Source organism: Micromys minutus (genome assembly GCF_963924665.1).
Source record: "Micromys minutus genome assembly, chromosome: 16".
NCBI lineage: Eukaryota > Metazoa > Chordata > Mammalia > Rodentia > Muridae > Micromys > Micromys minutus.
The window spans coordinates 6,075,664-6,096,648 of record NC_137985.1 but is presented as its reverse complement, the minus strand read 5'-3'; the positions used below and the strand labels follow the sequence as shown (position 1 = coordinate 6,096,648).

General features: G+C 40.4%; 1 protein-coding gene across 2 annotated transcripts in view; it reads left to right on the top strand.

Annotated features, from left to right (window-relative positions):
• Positions 1 to 20,985, top strand: part of ARHGAP42 (Rho GTPase activating protein 42) — a gene marked incomplete at both ends in the record, with an annotated part of 233,837 nt that overhangs the window by 126,133 nt on the left and 86,719 nt on the right. For both annotated transcript variants that reach the window (XM_080930427.1, XM_080930428.1), the window contains one exon: positions 10,205 to 10,276. In XM_080930427.1, the coding sequence (XP_080786553.1) occupies positions 10,205 to 10,276 (72 nt within the window). The remainder of the gene's footprint in view (positions 1 to 10,204; positions 10,277 to 20,985) is intronic.

Here is a 20,985-nt window from a genome sequence, read left to right as displayed (position 1 = left end):
GAGTCGCCAGCAGTGCATTGCGAACACGTGGATATATGGGGAAGACTGTGAGCGTCTCAGGCACCATGGAAGAAAAGCAGCTGCGAAGCTTGGATACCTGGAGGGCAAAGTTAGGCATCAGTTTAACTGATCTGAAAGGGACACCAGCTATGGCTGGAGATTTAGACCAAAGAGGTCAGAAGTTAGTAACCAGCTGCGTTGCCTTTGGAGTCTCCATCTCACAGACAGGGAAAAGAATGTCATTTTTCTGTTGCCTGTCATTACTGTGAAGAGAATCTGTTTTATTTGGCAAATCACTTATGATATTAGACCTTGAAGAAGGGGGTGAAGACATTTTCTCCTTTAATTGGTCAAGAAGGGATTTTGACAGCTGTAGAGTGTGGAAAACTGGCAGGTAGTTTATGGCTGGATCTGGGTTTTAAGAAGACCAGGGACAAGGGTTACAACACATGGAACGTATTTATGAGGTAATTCTTAGTCATGACTAAGAGCCTGTGCCCAAATGCCTGGGAAAGTTGAAGAGAAAAAATTCCTGCAAAATAAATCATATCTCTGTTTGCAGATTTTCTGGGCTGAGGCTCCACTTAGTTGTTCCTGGATTTTTGTAGTTCTCTGCTAAAGAGTTGATTTCTTCTTTTTTGATGACTTTTCCCTGGTTTTATTGTTTTTAACAACACAGAAATCCAATCAGTTGACTTATTTAATTAAGGAATTATTTATTTAGAAAGATTATTTTCTCTTCCTCATATCCCCAGGAGAGCTTTCAAATGCTCACATTGAACTGGTCATTGCAGTGGGAGTTACAGTAAAGATGTGTTATATGCACTCACGTGTGTATGGGTACTCGCGCTCAGGCAACTGTATTGACCTCTGGTGTGTTATAATTTCTGACTTTCCCCTGTTTATATCAAGAAAATGCATGGCGTAACATCTCATGGAAATGTTTTTTTTCAGAGAGACCGAACTAAGAGTGGGTTGTACTTGTATGGTTGCTTTTAAAGGATACTCTCTTATTCCCTAATTTCTAACACTTTAATTAGTAGACTTGCCTAGATGTAATTCTTCGACTTGAGATGAATAACTGGAGAGCCACACCTCACCCAGCCATGTAAATCAGACCTCACTGCTACTTTATTGCAACTGCTTCATAAGCCAAGAAATATTATTATTTTTCCAGTCAGCTTGACTTTTTAAAAAATATATCATATATGTATAAACATTGCTTTAACACCACATGAACTTACTGAGCAGGATGTGGATTTCAAAATGATTTATGACAGGGAATAGAGCAGATGTATTTCACAGTTGAGAGCTTCTGACAGCAATCTGTTAGCTCACTAATCAAGTTGCACAGCTCTTTTTGTTTCTTAATTATTACTATTATTAAATATTATGGTTTGGGGTATACTGATCCTTCCCATAATGGCATCAGGGAGTGGACTTTGACTTTGGCCCTGCAGCATATTTTTCTGAGGAGTGTTCTAATGAACACTGGTAGGAGGATTAGTAAGTTAGAGTCTGATCCAGATTGAGTTCCAGTTTTGGCTTTGCTGTGTATGAGGTGTGAGTGACCTCTGGTAAGTTACTTTATTTCTTTGGGCCTCAGTCTCTTTAGCTGAGAGATGGGAATAATAATTGTACCGTATCCGTGGAGAATTCTCTTTCTTGCTTCCTGTGAGTTCAGAATCCCATTCCAGCTCCCCCGAGGGAGCAGCCTGTTCAGCTGTTCCTTTATGTTCTCAGGCCTAATGTCTGGGAACTCTCCCGTACACATATGTAGTATTTTTTCAACCATGGTTTACCATTTTAAGAATGGTATTTTCCAAAGAAATACTTTCTGGGCTCCAGGCAGAGTTTGCCGAATAAAGGTTATCCCTTCCCACCACGTCACATAAGTATATTTGTGTGCATGTGATAAACCTGAAGTGTAGCGCTTGCTGATTGACATGGTGTAAGGGGAACCCAACAGCTCTTGCTCACATAAGCCTATTCCAGCACATCCCACACTGCATAGCTCCTGGAACTTCTTGTATCACTCTGTGGCAGGTCGGATTCTGTGCTTTGTTTTGTTTTGTCTTCTTACATCCAAACTATATTGCTAGGTTCCCATGTTCTTGGTGCGCAATGTCTGTTCACTGGTTCCCTCTCCTGTTTCCGTCAAACAGCAATAAAGAGTTTAAGGAATCTCCTATCCATTGTGATATCTTTCATCTTTTTTAATGTTTTAGCAATTGAAAATAACCTAAATATTAGACAATTCTGATTAAGATATGCTAACCTTTAACTATTAAAATGTAATCGATGTCACAACACTGTGACTCTGGGGTTTATTCAATGAGTTTTCATTCTTCCTACAAGCGTCTTTCCTTAAGCAAAGATTGTCAGAAACTTGCTTAAAATAATAAATTAACAGCTTAAATCAGATGAACGATTTTATTTTCTCATGCCATAGGCGTTCTTTATGATGACTAGAAGGAAGGGCACAATAAATCACCAAAAAGAAATCACATTAAAATACATTTGCTGCTGGGGTAGAGGTTGGGGAATATATTGAATTATGTAAGTATGCCAATTTGATGAAACTCATTCCTCCCGCCCTCATACAAAAAGCCATTTTTCTTTTCAACTCAATTAGGGTATAAAACACACACACACACACACACACACACACACACACACACACAAATTTCTGGAGGTTACCTCAAGCTCATCTTGTGTTTCTGGTTCTTGAGATCTGGGGATGGAGTGGATCTGGTGGATCTGGGCGGAGGTTTGTTTCCAGAAGCCTTGGGGTGTTGACATACCTGAGCTCCCTGTTACGGGGTTATCTTCAGCCACCTCGTATAGCTTTAACAAGCAAACAGCGGCACTGGAATGTAACAGTGGCGCCACTAGAGGCATGCCATAACAGGGGCCTGGAATATTAGAGGAGTGAAAGGAGTCAGCTTACCAGCATCTACAAAGAGCCCTTTTCCTGAGCCGGGCAGGAATGACCACAAAGACTACTGAGGAGAATCAGCAGGGGAAAGAGAACTTTTGATCTTTGCCTTGAGAACTGAGGTTCATGAAGGTCCTCTGGAATGGCCTTTGAGTTCATAGCATCTTTCTGAAAAGTCTCTGAAAAGTCTATACAAATCCTAAGTGCATGCTCTTTTCAAAACTGAAAGAAAGTTTTAAGGTACACACAGTTACAGACTAACTGTTTTCAGTAGCCTTTAGGGCACCAATTCTAATTTGAACTCTCCGGAGGTCTTGTTATTTTTAGCCTGAAAGCAACCCCGCATTCTTATTTCTTGGATTCCTTTAAAGTGTCGTCATTTTCAATGTATGCACTAAGACGATGATAAAGCAGACAGGGTAGGAAAAGATGCGCTGCAGTTCCGCTGCGTTTCCAGGTATTTCCTCAGTGAGTGTTGACTCCAATGGGACTTTTGCTTTGACACTGGCTCTCCTTGTGAGGTCCATGATATCTAAAGGGCATCCTCTTCTCTTAGCCTCCTATGTGATAGGACTATGGGTGTGCAGCACTGTATCTGGCTTAAAATTTTTCTTTGCTTAACCTCTTACTTATCTCGATTAAGAACAACATCGTCAAAAGCCAAAAGAAGTATCTTGGTTCAAATACTTCAGCACTTAGAAAGCTCCATCTGACGCAATCTTAAGTTGTAACTAACCCATTTCAGACTAGATGAACATCTGTATTGATTTTCTCTTTCTTCACTTGATTCTTTTGTGGTTATATGGCTTTCTGTCTCTTCACTATATGGGAAGTCATGTTTGTCAGAAGAAGTCATATTCCCTAGAAGCAGAGAGGCTGGCTGCCATTTGTCCCTGGTGACTGTTCCTGTACAGTAACAAAGGCTGCCTCGCATTGAAGACTTGCTAGTGAGATTTCCCTCTTACATTTGAACCACAGTAGTAGTGCCTTCTGTAATCTTAAAAAGTGTCATGTTTTTAAATGCATCTCATTTGATCAGCATGGCAGAGTGAGCTTAATAGAAGCAATTTATGCTTTGTAAATCTTAATAAATATATGACAGACATAAATATTAAAATTTGGTTTCTATAAGCAAGCTATGAAATGAAGGTCTATTGTCATCAGTGTTAGATTTAGTCTGAATAACTTGCTCAGTATTGCGTTGCATCAAGGAATGAGCTCTGATATGGTTCACACAGGCCATGGTGCTGGACTCTTGAGTGTGGCCTTGCTAATCTTTTGAAAAAGGGTAGATTATGGCATAGGATTCCAAGCTGACATGTCTTTTCCCAGTATATTCTGGCAGGAAATGTGTATCATCACTAGTAAAACTAGTTAGATGAAAATGTTACTAATTAAGGCTAGAGTAAGAGTTAATAGCTGAGATCTAGGTTGTTGGGCTCAGAGTAGAACACTGTCCTAAATGTGGAGGAGCTAATATTCAAATATTGGAGGAACAGCTGAATTTAAGTAAGAATTAACTGGCGAGCCATGGCGTCTATAGCTGGAATGGCCTTTCCCTTTCCAGTCAGTTGCTCACACTTAGAAGACATACAATGAAGTGCGCTTCATTTTGGAAATCTCATTCCTTGCTGCCTGTGAGTCCTGTCCACATGCTTTACTTCTTCACCTTTTTGTGAGTTTTGATCTTTCGTTTGAGTGGTGACCTGGGAAAGAATTGCAATTCATAATGTAGAAAGTTAAATCGGTTAGTACCCAAGGGGTAAGCCCTACTGTGGCCTTCTGACACACCTTACCAGCAACCATGTCAGACAGATACTAAAGCAGAAGAACTGCCAAAGATCTGGGCACATCAGAGGAAGGATGCTGCTTTTTCATCCCAAAAGGTAGCTCAGGTATTCAGTTTCCTAGTTGGAAGTACCCAGTAGCAGAGTCCATGTTTATCTGGGAGACTTGTTGCTGATGTCGTTCAGTATGGACTATGCTGTGTGTACCTGCACGTACCTCTACAGTGTTCCTGCAGAAACCTTCTTCTTTGCATGGACATATCAATATCGATATCTCACAGGACATTACTTTTACAGTGAGGTATACACACTCATGTTTTCGTGTTGTAAATGGCATCATCTCTTACAGCTGTCTCGAACAACTGTTCTGGCTGGTACTATAGAATATGTGTATAGATTTGCTTCAGATCTGTGAGTGCTTTGGGTATGTGCAAGTGTGCGGTAGTAATATCTAATTATTACTTAGAAAGTTTCTTTATGGTGAAGTACAGTCATTACAGTTAATGAGGAACTATGGCTAGAACCCAGAGCACTGCTTTTTAACCAGCCTGGGCTGAAGGCGGTAGCAAAAATGGAGAAAAATTCTTATAATTCCTCTCATTCAGTGATTCTTGTTTGACAGACAACTTCCCAGCAGTGAAAAGCAGGAACTGTCACTCCTGTAGACTAACACTTGGTCTTCCAAGCTCTATAGGAAATTGTATCGTGTATGTGTAGAAAAATGAGAAACAGCATTTTTGGAGAATCTCTACTTCTAACTATATTAAAATAATGGAATCCTTTGCTTTTGAGTGATGTCACACAATCATTGTGGGTGATTACTAGAATCACTTAAACATTAAAAGAAACTGAACAGCTTGGTTTAATGTAACTTATCTCACAGTTACAGGACTCTGTAAAAATCAGCATGACAAAGTGAATTTAATAGGAGGAGTCAATGCTTTATAAATCTTAATAAGCATATGATAGATATAAATATAAATATTTCATTTCTATAAGCAAGATATGAAATTAAATTCTGTTTTCATCTTCATTAGATTGAGTTTTAGGAACTCATCTCATGTTGTGTAGGATCAGGGAATAGCTTGAGAACTGATAAGTTCACAAAGGGCATAGTGCTGGAGTCCTTGATCTGATTTGCTTCTCTTTTACTGAAAATAAGTGCAGTCATTGTTAAAATATTTTTGAATGTTAACTATGAGCCAATATCTATAAAAATAAAGCCAACAGCTTAGTATTAATAAGGGTTTTAAATGAATTATGTCTAAGAATTTAATTTTTTAATAATATTTATCAAGACAATATTAAGATTGTTCTTGTATTTTTTTCTAAATTATCCCTGCAAAGTCAAACCAAATCAGACATTTCAAAGAAATGAAGTGTAGATTCACCAGAGGACTTACTTTAGCAGACTTCTATTGTTTCTTGGTTTTGCTTTTGAAATTTAAGGAGAAAGAATCCTGTGTGAACCCAAATTGTCTTTCTCTAGATTAAATCAATCTAATGAGAAGCATTGTCCCACAGATTGCATATTCTTTTACAACGTCACTAGTGGATTGTTGCTATGTTGGACACCATTTTTCTTTGTTCTTCAGGAACAACAGCATCTTTTCATTTTCTCACAATATTAACACCTTCTTTGCTTTTTCTGAGGCTTAGAACATAACTAGATGATTCCATACATAGGATTGGAAGTATGCGGAAAGGAGAACCTATATTTCCTAGGGAGATGCAAAGACTAGGGTTAGAAATAGCCAAACCTGATTGTTAAACCACTTAGCAACCTTTAGTGTTGGCCTTCGTATCAAAATCTCTTGAATTTATATTCACATATAATGAACAGCAGCCATTGACTGGGCATGTCAAATCTAGATGCAAAAATCTCACAGTGTTATGGTAGCTATAGGAAAAATTATGCTCAGGTTTATGAGCTGGTGTTAATGCCCTGATAGTGAATGCTTTTTAAGTTAGTATGAGTTTCCGTTTCATTTACTTCAGATAATCTTCCTTTAAATTGTTCGTGAAAAGTAGGTGACTGCAGAGGATGGAGAGGCAAATGTGAACTGAGAAACTGGCATGTGCCAAAATCATATTAGTAATTTAAAAAAAAATATTTATTTCTCAGGTGGATTTTTTGAACACCTTACGAAGCTTAGAAAGGAGAAGTCTCAGGGTTACAAGTTTTCATGCTAAGATGCCAGGGAGGCTGGGTCTGTCTGCCACTTGAATTCCTGATACATTTCAGATGAGTGTTGGCAAGTTTGATGTCACTCCTAACAAATGGTGGCTTTAATCTCTGTACTGTGAAGGCCTTCATGAGCACTGGTGTGCAAAGGGCACTGGTGTGCAAAGGGCACTCACCCAAGCACAATCATGTTATCCTCATCAATCAGTTCCTCCATGGTTTTGTATCTTTTCCTTTAAATTTTTAATTTAAAAATATCGATGCATATGTCTATCTGTCTCTATATGAGTTTGTGCATGTGTGTGGGTGTATGCAGAGCCTGGAAGAGAAGGTGTCTGATTCTCTGGAGCTGGAGTTACAGGTAGTCAGTCATAGGCTATTGATGCTGGAGGTGGGGAACAAGATTTTCTGCAAGAGTTGCATGAGTCTTGACTAGTTCCTTCCTGGGTTGCTCTACTGTGCATGTGTAGATTGTCCTGAAGCTGTTTGTATTTCAATGTTAATTCCAGGTCCCCAAGAAGGGCTGCCCAGTCTTGCGACTCCAACTGAACCTTCCCATTTTAATTAGTAAAATAAAGGAAAGCCAGTGGCTGGGCAGGGTGAGGGAGGTAGAGAGGGCTGAGAGGTCTGAGGAAGTCAGAAGGCAGAGGGGGAAGGTCGTGGTGACATGGAGCTTCTCAAGAAACAGCTAAATCCAGGTGATATTGATTGATGTTCAAAAGCTATGAACATTAAGGATCTTATAGTTCTAATATCTCATATTGAAGGGCAGTCTGTATCTTTGTCTATTTGATGAAATCTTGATGTGTAGAGGGTGTGTGGATTGAGAGTTTAATATATAAATCTGTATGAAAAGCTGTTGGGCTGTAGAGTTGTTTTGTGGGATTTTGGGGTAGAGAAACACCTTGGGACAGAAACGGAGAACAAGCGGTAGTAAACCGCCAAGGGAAGGGAGCTTCAAGGTCAAGTTGGGCAGTGTTGGTGGCTCGGACCGGGCACCAGAGGTGAGTGCGGTTCCATATCAGGGTTCGGCCTGAGAAGTGAGACCTCAGGGCTGGAAAATAGATAAACTATTTTTTTATTTTTCAATAATTACTGCAGCATGGATGGGTCTCATCTATCAGTTTTGTGCTCACAGAACAAAATTATGGAGCAGGGTGGGGAGAGATGGAACAAATCTAATATATATGGAAGTGACAAACAGGAAGTGAAACTTACTATGGTCTTTCTTTTTACCTTCTTATTCAGTTCCTGACTTCAAGCCCTGGAGTGGCGCTGCCCACACTCAGGGTGGCTCTTCCCTTGTTTGTCAATCCTCTCTGGAAACATGGTTTTGAAGTTGAATAATGCCATGGTCATAGGAGGTAGCATCAGCATTTTGGTTTTGCCTTTGGCTACATTGTCTCTGATTATTCAGAGAATGGAATTTAACAATTACATTCAAACTAGGTTGATAGCTCAGAGGATGAAACACTTGCCACACAAATGGGACTACTTGAATTCAGATTTCCAGAACGTGCATAAAGCTGGATTTGGTGGCATACATCTTTAGTCTCCCCACTCCCATGCTGAGAGGGGAGGTGGAGATCTGAATTCCCAGTTTACAGACCAGATAAGCTAGAGTGCACTGTCAGGAAGGAAAGACTCTGTCTCAAACAAAGAGACAAGGTGGAAGGTGAGGACAACACTCAACTGACCTCCACATGAACATACGTGTCCAAAGTTCCAGAAATACACACACACACACACACAAACAGAAAGACAGACAGACAGAGAGAGAGAGAGAGAGAGAGAGAGAGAGAGAGAGAGAGAGGTTTTAAAAAACAAGTATATCTCTACTAGAGACTATCCAGAGTTATGAAAATAAATGATGAAATAAGTGAAAATAAAAATATTAGCATTTTATATATGATTTTTAAACTCATGGAAAAAACCATATGATCTCATGCTTACAGAAAAGCTATAACAGAATAAAGCCACATGTTTAAGTTAGCATATTTGTGAAGTCGGGTTTTTTCTCCTCAGCCTTTCACTTGCCCCATATAGAACAAGTCTTAGGGGTTATTCTAAACCAGCGTGGAGGAAAAAGAGATCACTCATTTTGTCACTGGGTCCTTCTGTTGCTTGCTTTTTGAAAGTTGTGTGTGTGTGTGTGTGTGTGTGTGTTTGTGTGTGTGTTTGTGTGTGTGTTTTTATGTGTGTGTTTGTCCGTGTGGTTTTTGTGTGTCTGTCTGCCTGTGTGTTTGTGTGTCCATGTGTGTATTTTATGCGTGTGTAGTTTGTGTGTGTGTATCACTAAGTCTGTGACTGTTTTGTTTGTGTTTTTATGTGTGTGTTTGTATGTGTGTATTTGTGTATGTTTTTTATGTATGTATGTATGTGTTCTTGTGTGGTTTTTGTGTGTGTCTGTGTTTGTGTGTGCATGTGTATGTGTGTGTATTTATATGTGTATGTGTGTGGTTTTGTGTGTGTGTGTCTATGTCTGTGTGTGGTTTTTATGTGTGTGTTTGTGTGTGTTTTTGACTCTGTTCAGATCCTGCCCTTGCTTCTTGCGCACCCTTGAAGTATTCCTTCCCACCCACACTGGGAGATCTATCTGTTTTAAAGTTCAAGTGACTGCCCGCTTGGACTGTGGAGATAAAGTGTTCTTTGTTGAAATGAAATCAGATGCTGTTTTAGTTTGGGTGGAAATATCAACCAGAGCCTTCAGGCAAATCCCAAGTGTAAGAACACTCCTTAGGTAAGAGAAGTAAGTCATGGAGGCTTTTTTTCTTAGTGCTTGCAGAATTCTAATAGCCCAATGGCAAATGGGAGAGCTTTGCTAGTGTTAGGATGATGGGAGAGCTGTGCTAGTGTTAGGATGATGGGAGAGCTGTGCTAGTGTTAGGATGATGGGAGAGCTGTGCTAGTGTTAGGATGATGGGAGAGCTGTGCTACTGTTAGGATGATGCTCAACCTGATAATATCAAACCAGTATAATTAGAGTGATGTTAGATTATCAATTTAATATCCAAGATGCTGTTTTCTTAGTTAAATAAATATAAGCATTAAACATTTTCAGTTATAAGTACTTACTTTCATATTACCCACATTATTGTTAGTATTAAGAGAAATCATACATGAGCCCATTCCATTATCAGGTAAAAAATTCAATAATTTATGAAAATTTAAAAGGTTTTATAGAAACAGATTCGAGAACTAAAACTGTTCAATAAGCTAAAAGAAGAAAAGCATTTTTAGTATTAGCAACATGAAGTTGTATGAAGTTTAATATATGTGCGTTTTTAATTTCAGATTCAAAATGCTAATGATGTATTAATTGCACCCCTGGAGAAATTTCGAAAAGAACAGATTGGTGCAGCTAAAGTAAGTTTGACTTTTTTTTCTTATGCCTTAGATATTCTCCTGTTAATTAAATGTGATATAATTTCAGATGTCAATATTTTGAAATTAGAATGACCTTTTAAAATATTTTGTATTTTTAAATATTTTGTATGTTTAAGATGACATTATTTTAATATTTTTTAAGAAAACCTATTATAAATACTGGGATTCATTGGAAAAATAAGTGGCTATATTCTTCTACTAAGTGAAGAATGTGTGTATGTTATGTGGGTTCCTTCTGCTCCTGTGATGGTTGGGAACTGACTTTTTAAGAAGAGGGTCGGGATGGGTTTATAGAGTAAAAAAGCCTTATTCTTACTGGAAATAAAATGAAACATTAGGTCACTATATAATGAAAACTTCATCAAAACTCAAAAAGAACTTTAAAAATTATTCTTTGTCATATTTTCAAGATGAAGGTTTCTGTCGAAAACACCTTTAATACATTTGACAGAAAGCTTTTTCATTGATCGTGGTCCAGCTGCATTTTTCTCTGAGCCTAATTTAAAATTTTACTTTAAACTATTCTTTTTAATTTTTTACATTTACATATTCAGTTCTCTCTGTCTCTCTGTCTCTGTCTCTGTCTCTGTCTCTGTCTCTCTCTCTCTCTCTCTCTCTCTCTCACACACACACACACACACACACACACACACACACACACACACACACACACACAATAGTGAGCGTGTGGAAATCTGAGGACATCTTGCAGGAACTGTTTCCCTTCTTATACTGTGTGGAGGATTGAACTCAGTCGTCAGACCTGGCAGCATTTATCTCATGAACCATCTCATGGGAATCCGCCATCTTAGACTTCCCTTTCCTGCACTTGCTCAACACCGTGTCCTAAACTGTGAAGGCTTCATAACGGAAGTGTTATCTTCCCCCATTCGTTTTTGTACATTTTATTCTTTGACAACTTCAGACATGTCCGCTATGGTTTGATTCATATCCCCTTTGTGTTATCTTCTCTCCCTCTCCCATGATTACTCCTGTGTTACCCTCCCTTTCCCTTCCATGGAGTTCCTTAGACCACCCCTGGCTGCCTGTCATGGAAGTCATCAGACTGGCTGCCTGTCATGGTACCCACCATCAGACACAGGTGGAGCTTAGCTTCCTCTGAGTTCACATACCTGAGCGTCTCATAATTTTGCTCCAGTCTTTCTCTGTCCTTTGGTATGTTTTGCCCTCCCCTCTTTGTAGTCCTACTGATGTCTTATGTCCTATGGAAGTGTCAGGAAGCAGACTTCCTCATTCAGCATCTTTTCCAGCATTTCCCCTCTCAAAGGACTGAATCCTTCTTAGCCTTGTTTCCCACAATAAGTTATCAGTGTTTGGTTTGAATTAGAACTTTGAGTACACTTCTCTACCAACTTAAAGCAATTTTCACATAAAGAATGAGTCAGAACCCTTTCTGCTAATTAATTCAGCGAATGTTTACTCTTCTCATGGTCGCCCTACTTGGTAAGTCTAGCATTTGATAAGATTAAGGAACACAGCTGTAAACAAAAAACACATGATCCTTACCCCATGTCCCTTGCATCTTGGTGGATCACAGACTCTAAAGCCTGTTGAGTGTGACCCAGAAAGGGGCAAGTGGGTAATGAGTGGACATCAGGGGTGTGGTCCTCAAGCAAAGCTCTTTCCGGACACCAGTGTTTCTGAAACTGGATCCTTGGGCCTCACAAGGCATTCTCTTCTAGGTTTAGCATGGGCCACATTTGCCAGCCCATTCTGCAGGGGGATTTCAGTCGTATGCTGCTGCTTTCTGTTGGGGAGGGTTACACAGGAGCCACTCACCCACGGAAGCAGAAGCAGCTCCGCTGTGGTTTTTTTTTTTTGTTTGTTTGTTTTTTTTTTTTTTTTCTGACTATCCAATCACTGGACAGAAGAACTGCCGATACACAGGAGGACGCGAAGTCACCATCCACCAGCTGGGGTGTTGAACGTGAACAGTGATGTTGTGAGCAGGAACGTGAACAGTGATGTTGTGAGCAGGAACATGAACAGTGATGTTGTGAGCAGGAACATGAACAATGATGTTGTGAGCAGGAACGTGAACAGTGATGTTGTGAGCAGGAACGTGAACAGTGATGTTGTGAGCAGGAACATGAACAGTGATGTTGTGAGCAGGAACATGAACAGTGATGTTGTGAGCAGGAACGTGAACAATGATGTTGTGAGCAGGAACGTGAACAGTGATGTTGTGAGCAGGAACGTGAACAGTGATGTTGTGAGCAGGAACATGAACAGTGATGTTGTGAGCAGGAACATGAACAGTGATGTTGTGAGCAGGAACGTGAACAGTGATGTTGTGAGCAGGAATCCACCCTATATCGTGTGGATTCTGTTTCATGTGCCTCATGCTGCTCCCACCGAATTGTCACTCAGGGGAAAATGAATCAAAAACAATCATCCTTTCCTGGAGTTACGATTTCTTCTGTCGGAATGAAGCAACCAGAAGTGAGGGTGTCGGTCTTATTTGTTGTTTCACTGTTTCTTTATTTGCAGATTTCCTTATTTGGTATGTAAACCTAATTGTCTAAAGGATACTGAGACTTTTCAGTTTGTCCACTGGAATTTCCCCCATCATTTTGGGGCCAATTAGCCAGCTGGGATGGAAACCAGGACACGGATGAGCCTAGAATCTTCCATGGCAGCTACTGATCTCCCCAGCTTGTTCGCCCTGTGGATGGGAGTGGAAAATGAGGTCTCTGGCCTCATAACCAGACGACAGTGTTCATCTGAAGTGGATCAGAGCCCTGACCACAGGCTCTTTCTGTTGTTGCTCCACGGGGCTTTGAGATACCTGATCCTCCACTATGGAAAGTTGGGCTCTTAGTGAGATCCAGTTGTGGGAAGGAGGCAGGCTGTCGCAGAGAGAGGCATTCAAGATTAATGTTAGGTGACTGAACTACAGGACAGGAGACAGGTCCTGCTTTTTTGTGTATAGCTGGAGATTAGAAGGCTTATCTATAAACAGTTGTCATAGATGTATTTACTAGAAGGTTCTTGGTCTGATAGCATATGAAGAATTGAGTTCTACTGTAAGTCAGACCTCTTACATGTGTTAGTGGGCTGGATTGAATATTTGGTTTAATTTATCTCATGACATTGTTGGTTTACGTTCTGTAAACATGAACTGAAAGTAGGGATTCAAAACAATTGCTATTAGCAAAAATTCCCAGTGTGTGGGCGTACTCAGAAAAGCATTCTTACAGAATCAAGCTAAATCATAGCCTTTGGGGGCTTTTCTTTTTAAATAAAATGACTCAGGTTGTATGTCTTCGACTGTGCTAGAAATCTTTTTCTTGCTTTCAGAGGGAGCGGAGGCAAAGCGAAGCCACAGCCTCTCCTCCACTCCTTCCTCCTGTGTAGATTCTTAATGCGGCTGGACAAAGCCCTTTGTTTCTTTTCCCTTCTTTTAAGACCGAATCTTGCTCTGCTTTCCAGGTCGGCCCGCTGTCTGGTTTTGGCTCCAGGCAGACTGTGGTTCAGGAAGTGCCCTTGCTTCAGCACCGTGAATGCTGACATGGCAGGTGTCTGCCACGGCATCCGTATTCACCTGAGTTACTACTCAACAGCCACGTCCCTATAAACAAAACCAAACAAACCCCCAAGACCCCAAAACAACAACCAAAAAACCCAAAAAACCAAACCAAACAAAACCCAAAACTCCAAAACAACAACAAAAACAAACCCAAAAAGCAAAACCAAACCTCAGAATACATGGCTGTAATCGTCACACATTCTTTGAAATGGAAGGGATTTTAAGGAGGCCCAGAGATCATTTCTCAGTGAGCACCCATCTAGGTGCTCCCCACACCAGCAGTCTTCTGACTCTTCTTGACTCCTACACTGCTCTTCAGAAAACTCCTATGTGAAGTAGTCAATTTTACTATTAACAAGTAGAGGACTACGCAAAATACATATTAATTACCAAAAACTTATGTGTGGCCAAATCTCACATCAGTCTCAGCTAGTTGATAGGGTTCCCAGGCTGCTTTCTGGACTCCACAGAACATACTACGTGCTCAACACTGACTTCTTTTCTAGAGAAAAGCAACTTGAGAACTCCTGGCCATAAAAGTGGAAAGCTGTTTTCACTTCAGAGCGAAATGCTTTTGAAGATGCTGATTTTCACTTCTGAAAGAGTTTGATGGAAGTCGTGTGAACATTCTGTGATTCAAATACACAAACAATGCAGCCGTAGTCACTGCAGAGTTGAACTCCATTCTCTCCCATTAATTTCCTGTTGAAGACTATAACAGAACACACACATCCCTTTGTTCTGCCCTTAGCAGTTCGGCCTCTGAACATTTGCTTATTATTTTCCAATGTGCCTTGCATATGTTACTTTACTTTGTAGTATCTAGAAGAGAAATCCGGCACAACTGCCAAAATTATGTCACAGCCACAGCGTTCATCCATGTGAGAAAATGGCGGCAGTCTGTTTTGTTGACTTATGTATACACACGGCTTTAGATGACCTTAGAGAATTGGGGATGTTCTGAGGGATAAAGTATTCTTCACCTTGTGAGTTATCCATGCAGTGTACTGGGCAGTCTTGGACACGTGGTAAGAGCAATCTGGACGGGGGTGGTTTGTGCTTCATAGTGCAGGTGTGGTAGGTTACACCTTACACTTTCTCCTGTTGTCAGCAGGCCCCACAAATACTGGTATGGCTTTCATGTGCTGTGATGGCTGCCCACTGGATTGTTCTCCAGTAACAACACCGCATCGGGATTAAGTTCTTCAGGCAGACAGGCCATTTAATAGCATTTGGAATCCACTCGAAATTCTCTTTGTTGAAATTATTTTCTTAAAGATTTTCAGTTGTATACATGATTGTGATTTTCTGTGTGGTTAAGTGCATGTAAGTGCAATTGCCCATAGAGAACAGAAGAGGGCATCATATCCCAGGGAGCTGGAGAGGTAGATGGTTGTCAGCCTCCTGACATGGGTACTAGGTACTTAATTCAGGCCCTCTCTCTGAAAGAACGGTACATGTTCTTCCTCCCTTCTTCCCTTTCTTCCTTCTTTCCTTCCTTCTTTCTTTCCTTCCTCACGTCCTTCCTTCACTCCTTCCTTCCAAGTGGAAGGCTGAAAGTTTTGATTGTTAGTAATTGGTTGTATTTGTAAACAAGATCAATAGCATCCTTTGTAGTAATTAACTAAATGCCCTCCTGAGCACTTTCCATGTAAACTCATCACTCCTCACAGTCACCACCGTAGACAGAAAGCTGTTAGACAATAGGTAAGGAAACTGAAGAATGTAGATGTAAACCAAATGGGCCAAGGTGGGGTCAGATTTTAAACAAAGATGAGGAAATTCACATGACTGTTCAGTAACACCAGCATATTTGAGTAAATGCAAAAATATTTCTTTTCTTTATTCATCAAAATGAATACGGCATGAGCTCATTTGAAGAGTGAAGTTCTGGAAATAAGTTTTATGTTAGTACACAAACTTGAAATCAAAGCCTTGCTAACTAAAAACAATTTTCTGAACATGAATTTGTTTTTACATAGTAAGGGCCAAAAAATTTCCTGCTTTTATTTCAGAGTTGCTAGTAGGCATTACTGTTACTGGGTTTTATCTAAGCAAGTCAGCACATATGTAGGTTACTTTATTTCACATTGTATCCTAAAAGAAACATAGCTGTGTTGATCACAGAAGGTTGGCTGAATGTGCTTCTCAGGAGTACCTTGGATGAACATTGCTTGGGTGAGCTATACTGCACAATTGCAAAGCCCTACCACATGGAGCAGCTTTAGAGTAGAAGCTGCTATGGTTTTTACATGACTCACCTGCCACTCCAAGAGATTACGAGGCATTGCCAGTAACTCAGATCTAAGCATGACCTCCCTCTGGGACTTGAGTACAGAGCTTTGGGTACTGAATTCAGCAATCTTGGCAATGTACAATGCCTGCCTCTTCCAAGACAGCAGTGTGGAACTGTCTCGGAAGCTAATAGTGTGTTCATACATCTGTACAATTCCTTATGAGGAATCAGTTCTGATTGTCGTCACTACCACTCAAACCAGACAGGTGACATCATCCGTGGACTCCACAGTCTGAAGGGACAGTGCATCAGTCAGGGACACCGCTGCTTCTGAAGAAGACCTAGATTCCTGCCCCCACATCAGGTGGCTCACAACCTCCTGTAGTTCCTGTTTCAAGGGTTATACATTCCGGACTCTGGAACACATGTGGTACATGTGCATGTGTGAAAGTAACACAAATTCATAAAAGGAAATGATGTGTTGTATTTTCTTTTATATTAGTCTTTGACAAAGCAGAGCTTTCTATAAAGCTAGTGTCTGGAATTAGATTATAACCCAAAGCTCCCCTGCTGAACAATTTTTAATTTAAATAAAATAAGAAATTAGGTGCTCATATTATAATTTAATTAAACCTCAATTATAGAAGAAATTACTGCTATTTTCCTTGTGAGTAATGCTTTATGTCACTGGATGAAGTCCCATGCTTAGGAATGTTTTCAGCATTCCCACAAGTTTTATTTTTGTTTTGTTCTTATGATCCATTTTTAGGTCCAATATATCATTTTTTAAAAAAGCTAGAATCCTTTCCATGTGTCATATATAAGTTATAGTTGGCTATAAGATACAGAGGAGCCTCGCTGACGTCACGGTGGTATCTGTACTGTGAGATCTTGGAAAGACTGCTATAGATTAAATTTATCTGCATTCTTCAGTGGTCAGGACTCTATAGAAATCAGACTGGATTTCTTGTAATTAAGTTTTTTTTTTCTTCTTTCTGTCTTTCTTTCTTTCTTTCCCTCTCTCCCTCCCTCCCTCCCCCCTCTCTCTTCCCTGCTTCCTTTGTAACAAATCTAGTTCCTTTCTGCAATTCTAGGAGAGAGGTTTCTTGATAAATTGGTGACAAGCTTTCAAATGCTTGTTTTGTTTTAAGACAGTGTTTCACTATGTACCTCTGGCCAGCCTAGAACTTGCTATGTAGACCAGGCTATTATGTAGAGCAGGCTGACCTCAAAGTCACAGAGAAAGGTCTGCTCTGGTATCCCAGGTGCTGGGATTAAGGAAGTTTTTTTTTGTTTGTTTGTTTGTTTGGTTTTTTTTTGTTTTTTTTTTTGTTTGTTTGTTTTTTACCTCACCTGGCTAAACTTAAATCTTTGCTTTCAGTTGGAACTTAAATACTCTACATACTGCTTTCTGGCCTCTGTATGCATAGTTACACACATACAATTACTCCAATAAATCACATATGCACAGACATAAGAAACCAAAATACAATAAACAAATGTCTACACAATTCCATTCCTCACATTGTTTAATGACATAAAAATAGAAACCTTGAAGTTACTTTTCCTTCACCCCTTGCTTAGCAGAGATTTTGGTGAGATTCTGATAAAGTTTCAGTGTCTGTATTTCAAAGTCATGAGACCCTTGGCATATAGACAACACATCTAGGCTGTCCTCCTTCCCGAGTTCTGAGTCACTGGAAATGGTGTTAGCATGCTGTCATCTGTCCTAGACACTGAAACGCTCTGCAAGCAGAACTGAGCTGTTTCATGATGCTCAGCCCCGAGAACATACAGAGAGTCTGTGTTGCTATTCTCAGCACACTCACATTAAGAGAAAATGTGAGAAACCAAGAGCTATGACGGAGCAGTATTAATGCTGCACTTGGAGCAGACTTTCCTAAACACAGGGAAGCACAAATCCAGTCTGCTGACCAGTGTGTGCTGGCAGAGGGCTGAGAAATGCCAGCATCTATCAGGTACAAATCTAAGATTGACAGAATCCTGGAGGAGAGAGCACTTGCCAGTAGTCCTGGCATTTGGGAGGTAGACACATGAGAGACAGAAGTTTCAAGACAAGACTGAGCTTCAGTGAGTTTGAAGCCAGCCTGAGCTACTTAAGACAGTAATTAATGCCCGAAGAAGATTGCCAATCAGTGCAAAGGGGAACCAACCTCTCGGGCTACGCAGAGGCTGAGAAATGAAGAACGGCCATGATGCAGAACATCTGTGATGTGTCTGAGGCGCTTCCTGAACACCGGGGGATTAGAGCTATTGTTCTTGTTTGTAAGTTTTTAAAAATATGAACCACATTAAGTAATATGGTTTTCACCATAATTTAGCAAGTATGCATGCTAACTACATACTGATGTTACTCCTTGGGATAGATTTCTGTACTTTCTATTGTACTTTTCGAAACTAAACATATAAATCACCCCTGTCATACAATCCATAGAGTGAATAAGCCCTCTTAGAACTCAGTGTGAATGTGTACACAGCTCTCTCTGTCTCTCTGTCTCTCTCTCTGTCTGTCTCTCTCCCTGTGTGTGTGTGTGTGTGTGTGTGTGTGTGTGTGTGTGTGTGTGTGTGAGAGAGAGAGAGAGAGAGAGAGAGAGAGAGAGAGAGAGAGAGAGACATGTGAGTATATGGCTGTGCATATATATGCAGAATGCCACGCCACATGGGCTTCTTTCCAGTCCTGAATGTCTTTACTCTGAGATACTCCTGTCCTGTTTCCAGTGGTACACAGAACTCTTGGAGCCCTCTATCTCTCTTGCAGTTGATGTTGGGTCTCAGGTTTTGTGACATTCACCGTTGTCTCTGCCTTGGCTATGCAGCTCCTTTCTCTTTACTGTTTTCCGTTGTGTAGCTGCACAAGTGTCTGCTGTGTGTCTATTGTGTGTCTGTCTGCACAGGTCTCTCCTGTGCCCTAGTTTTCTGTTACTACTACAAGTGCCTGAGATCAGCCTTTCCTCTTTTATTTAATATGGCTTGTGGTTTCAGAGTCCTAATTTCTCAGCTCCATTGCCTTTGGTCCTCCCACAGTACTGTTCCCATGTCAGAGGATGGTTGGTGGGAGAAGGGGCTCTCTTCTAAAGAAGGGGAAGATCTGGAGTCCCAAGATTCCCTTCAAGGACACAGCTATGGGGACCTAAGTTCTTTCCATTAGACCCTACTTCTTGACTCTTCCTTCTTCTCCCAATAGTGCTGCAGGCTGGTATCAAATACGTAGCAGGGCTTTAGGATGAGTTAAAGATTTAAATTATAGCTGCCGTTAAAAAGCTCATATGGCATTGTTTCTTGCTTCTTGAATGCTTTTAGCAAATTCCTAAAGGGAGGGAGACATCTGTGTCATCAGGGTGTGGTAATGACTCTTAGCAAATATCTCTGTGATGGACCTGGGGAATACTCTCTCTTCTTTAGTCTTCCTTGTTGATGCAGCTGAGGGTTGTTTCCTGTGACTATCCTAAACATGAATTTCATCTTTTAAGGTAGAGGTTGAAAGCTGTAAGCCAAGAAAATTATCAATCTGTGCATGACCCATGAGCTGTGAACAGTTAGTATATTTCTTCATTTTGTTATAATTTCAAAAATAATATTTTATAACATGTACAAATTGCATGAAAGCCAGATTTATTACCCAGAAGTGAAATCTTTGCTGCAACGTAGGATCATTCATTTGTCTGTTTTCTAACTTTTTTCCATTCCATTAGCAAGTGGAGTAGTTTGCACAAGACAGCATGTAGTCCTCAAGGAATGAAATATTTACTGCCTGGCCCCTTACTGATTAAAAAAAAAAAAAAAGATTGTGTTTTAAAATAAACTTCAGCTTTCATTTCAGTAGTACATTCAGACTTAATACTCATATGGTGATTTGGCATCTTTATTTTTCTAATCTGGGTTAACAAGGTATCCCAGGCTGCCTTACAAAGTACAGAAGCTCAGAGAATGCATTCCGAGTAGCAGGGGAGCAGAGAGATCTCTGCCGAGCGGGCAGAAAGTGCGCCCCCCCTACTACTAGGTTCAGGGAACCAGTAACCCGGCATTGGCCTGTTCCCAGCCAGAGGCCTATGAGCACAGAACAGGTGCTCAGATCATCTGCCACCAGGCACAGAGGAGATCCAGGGACACAGGCCTGGTGAGAAGCTGTTCCAAGTAGCCAGGAAGCAGGAGATCCAGGGACACAGGCCAGGTACAAGGGAGAGGCGCAAACCAATCACTGACAATAAGACCACATATAAAGACAGACAAGAAGATGGCAAGTAGAAAGCAAAAGAACATACTCCATGTAAACCAAGACAACCTGGCAACACCAGAACCCAGCTCTCCCATCATAGCAAACAGCAGAATGACAAGCACTCCAGAAAAAGAAGACTCAGACCTGAAATCATACCTCAAGATGATGATAGAGGTCCTTAAACAAGAACGAAAGGAAAAGCAAAAAGAATTAGAAGCTTTTAAAGAGGAAACAAGAAAAACACTCAAAGAACTCAAGGAACTAGAGGAAAACAGAACCAAATAGATGAAAGAATGGAAGAAGGAATTTAAAACGGAAATGGACACAATAAAGAAAATACTAAAAGAGACAACCCTAAAGGTAGAAAACCTAAAAAAAAAAAAAAAAAAAAAAAAAAATCAGGAGCCACAGGGGCAAGCATTTCCAAAAGACTACAAGAGATGGAAGATAGAATCTTGGGGGCCAAAGACAACATTGAAAACATAGACAAAACAGCCAGAGAAGATGCAAAAAACAAAAAGCTCCTAACCCAAAATGTCCAGGAGATCCAGGACACAATGAGAAGACCAAACCTAAGAATAATAGGAATAGAAGAGGGCGAAGAACATCAACTAAGAGACACAGTAAATATCTTCAACAAAATCCTAGAAGAAAACTTCCCTACC